At 59.1% G+C, this 2,475-nt stretch overlaps 1 protein-coding gene across 1 annotated transcript; it reads right to left on the bottom strand.

Moving 5' to 3' along the window:
• Window positions 1-233: 233 nt before the first annotated feature.
• On the bottom strand, window positions 234-2,165 carry LOC125548137 (basic leucine zipper 2-like). Its single transcript, XM_048711815.1, has 4 exons — window positions 1,287-2,165; window positions 1,109-1,199; window positions 883-1,009; window positions 234-756 (listed from the first exon to the last, which is right to left on the bottom strand). Exons 1-4 carry the CDS (start codon window positions 1,823-1,825, stop codon window positions 590-592), a joined length of 924 nt encoding a protein of 307 aa, XP_048567772.1. The 5' UTR covers window positions 1,826-2,165; the 3' UTR covers window positions 234-589.
• Window positions 2,166-2,475: the final 310 nt, after the last annotated feature.

The raw sequence follows: 2,475 nt of genomic DNA, 5'->3' as shown, positions 1-2,475 counted from the left end.
CCCCCCTCGCATGTTCGCGCTTCACACCCCAGCTTCACCTGCCCTGCCCGCATGTGACACCGTAATAAATCCGCTTATCAATGTAAAGCAGCCAGGCACCTACACATGAACCTTACTCCATATTTGTACTACTCCTTCCTTTCGGAATTACTTGTCGCGAAAATGGATGTACATCCATTTCTGCGACAAGTAATTCCGAACGGAGGGAGTACAAGTTTGGCCACGGTTGCATATGAGAGAAAACATTGCATTTGATTGACTGACCAGAAGATACAAGGAAACCAGCCAAGCAATGGAACCACTCGACCTCAACCAATCCGAGTTTTTACAAATCCTTAGCTACGACCTTCGCCCAAAATGCCGGAGAAAAAAATTACAGATCAGGGGAAGTGGAGAAGAGCGATCAGGAGCAGACGGAGGACGCAAGAATGAACAAATAAGCAGCATGAACAGGCTGAGTTACATACACATCAATCACACCACACCCCGAGGAAATGCAAGCCCAACCCAAGCCAATGAATGCAGTGCACCAAATCCTAACAACAGCGACAACACTCGGTTGTCCTGAGGCCGACGGGCCGGATCTCGGTCACGAGGCCGCGGCGGTCCCCTCGCCGGCGATCAGGCCGTCGTTGTCGTCGCCGCGGACCGGGGGGCCGTCGCCGTCCGCCGGGGGTTGCGCGTCCCTGAGGCTCTGCTGCTGCTGGTAGATTTGGCTCAGCCTCTCTATCTCCTTCTTCAGTGCCTCCTGATGAGCTGAGCACGCGCGCGCAGAGAGTTAGTCAGCAAAGCGGTTCTAGATTGTTTCGAATTGAATTCGGAAGGTGGCCGGTGAGAAATTTCGAAATAGTAGTAATTGCGAGGGGTGGCAATGGCGGTCACCGTCTTTGAAGATCTTGTCCTGCGCGAGCGCCGCGATGCGCTGCTTGAGGTGGCTGTTCCCCAGCGTCAGCAGCGAGCGTTGGTGGTCCAGGAATGCCACGCGCGGGGACAATGCCGACACCTCCGTCTGCTCAACAGGGAGCACATACGGGTTCGAGGTCAAATTCATGGCGTTTTTCTTTGGAGGCGAGGAAACCAAGCTCGAAATGTGAACAGTTCGACGGACCTGGAGCGACGTGACGCTGCGCTCGAGCTCCGAGATGTAGTGCAGCTTGCGCACGCGCGACCGCTGCGCCGACTGCCGGTTTGCAAGGATCCTGCGAGTGTAGAGAAATTGGAGAATTCTGCCTCTCGGAGCTGTGCATTGCCGTGATTCTGGGAGGAGTGTAAGGACAAAAGATCACCTCTTGACCCGCTTGGGATCGGCTGTGGCGGGCGAGGACGGCTGCCCGGGCGCCGCGCCGTCGTCGCCATTGCAGTCGCTCTGCGCCTCCTCGGCGTCGCCCCTGTCCTGCTTCTCGTCGTTGACGCTGTTGTGATCGGACGGCGACGACGCGCTGGCGGCCTGCGCCTGGCGCTGCGGGGCCAGCTCGTCGGAGAACATGGACATGAGCTGGTCGTCGTCGAGGCGGTCGAACTCGTGCGCGCCGGCGACGCCGGCATTGTCGTCCTCGAGGAAGGCGACGGAGTCGCTGACCGTGCGGCGGTGCGCGCCGCGCTTGGCGGCCGAGAAGTCGAGGAACTCGTCGACCCAGGACGGCTGCTGCTGCGCGGGGGCGGGGGGCGGGAGCGGCGGCATTGGCGCGGCGAGGAAGGCGCCCATGGAGGGGCTGCGCTGGTGGTGGTGGTGGCGGGCGTGGGCGTGGGCGCTGTGGTGGTGCCCGCCCCCGAAGTCCGGCCAGGCCGGCGCCATGGCGGGGACCTTGGGCGGCAGCTGCGCCATGGCCGGGACCGCGCCCCCGAATCAACCAACCGGCGCCGGGCGCGATGGATGGCGCAGCGCCCAAACCTTTGCAGCGCCGGGGGCTGGAGCGGTAATGTAGGCTCGGGCCGCGCCGTGCCGGAAATTGTACGGCCCTCGCTTTGGCTCACGTTGCCGCCGCCGCCGCCGCGGAAACAATGGGCGAATGGACGGCGTGGGGGCTCAGCTCGGCGCTGAGCTAAATCGGGACAGAGGAGAGAGGAGCGACTTGGAATGTGGTATGCCTGCGCGCAGAGAGAGAAATAGCAAGAGAGAGAGAGAGAGAGCGAGGTGGGGAGGGGGGTCACATGACGAGGGGAGGGAGTCCAGAAGGACAGCTAGCACCAGCTGGTGTTTACAAGGTGAAGTGGCGGGAGCGAAGCTGGGCTTAGGAGTACAAAAGAGGTCAAGCATATAAAAGCTCAGGCTATTATCAGCTTACATGCCAAAGATATGTCTTTCTACTCTTATGTGAGCATAACTGCAGTTGAGAGCCAGCAAACCATAAACTTGCATTTACTCAGATTATATCACCTTACATGACAAATGTATTGTTTTCTTTTCGTTCCATTTCCAACCACTGACAGGGAATAGCACAGTGTTTACTCAGAGTCACATGATGACTCTGAAGC

The sequence above is a fragment of the Triticum urartu genome, chromosome 3 (genome assembly GCF_003073215.2).
Source record: "Triticum urartu cultivar G1812 chromosome 3, Tu2.1, whole genome shotgun sequence".
NCBI classification, from domain to species: Eukaryota; Viridiplantae; Streptophyta; class Magnoliopsida; order Poales; family Poaceae; genus Triticum; species Triticum urartu.
The sequence above is the reverse complement of the archived record's forward strand: the minus strand, read 5'-3'. Positions and strand labels throughout refer to the sequence as shown.

What these genes read in the sequence shown, in the direction of transcription:
- LOC125548137 (XM_048711815.1), bottom strand. Translation starts at nt 1,825, where the DNA reads ATGGCGCAGCTGCCGCCCAAGGTCCCCGCCATGGCGCCGGCCTGGCCG. An exon ending in GATCCCAAGCGGGTCAAGAG is followed by an intron (nt 1,200 to 1,286) that starts GTGATCTTTTGT and finishes CTACACTCGCAG; the next exon opens with GATCCTTGCAAACCGGCAGT. An exon ending in GCAGCGTCACGTCGCTCCAG is followed by an intron (nt 1,010 to 1,108) that starts GTCCGTCGAACT and finishes CCTGTTGAGCAG; the next exon opens with ACGGAGGTGTCGGCATTGTC.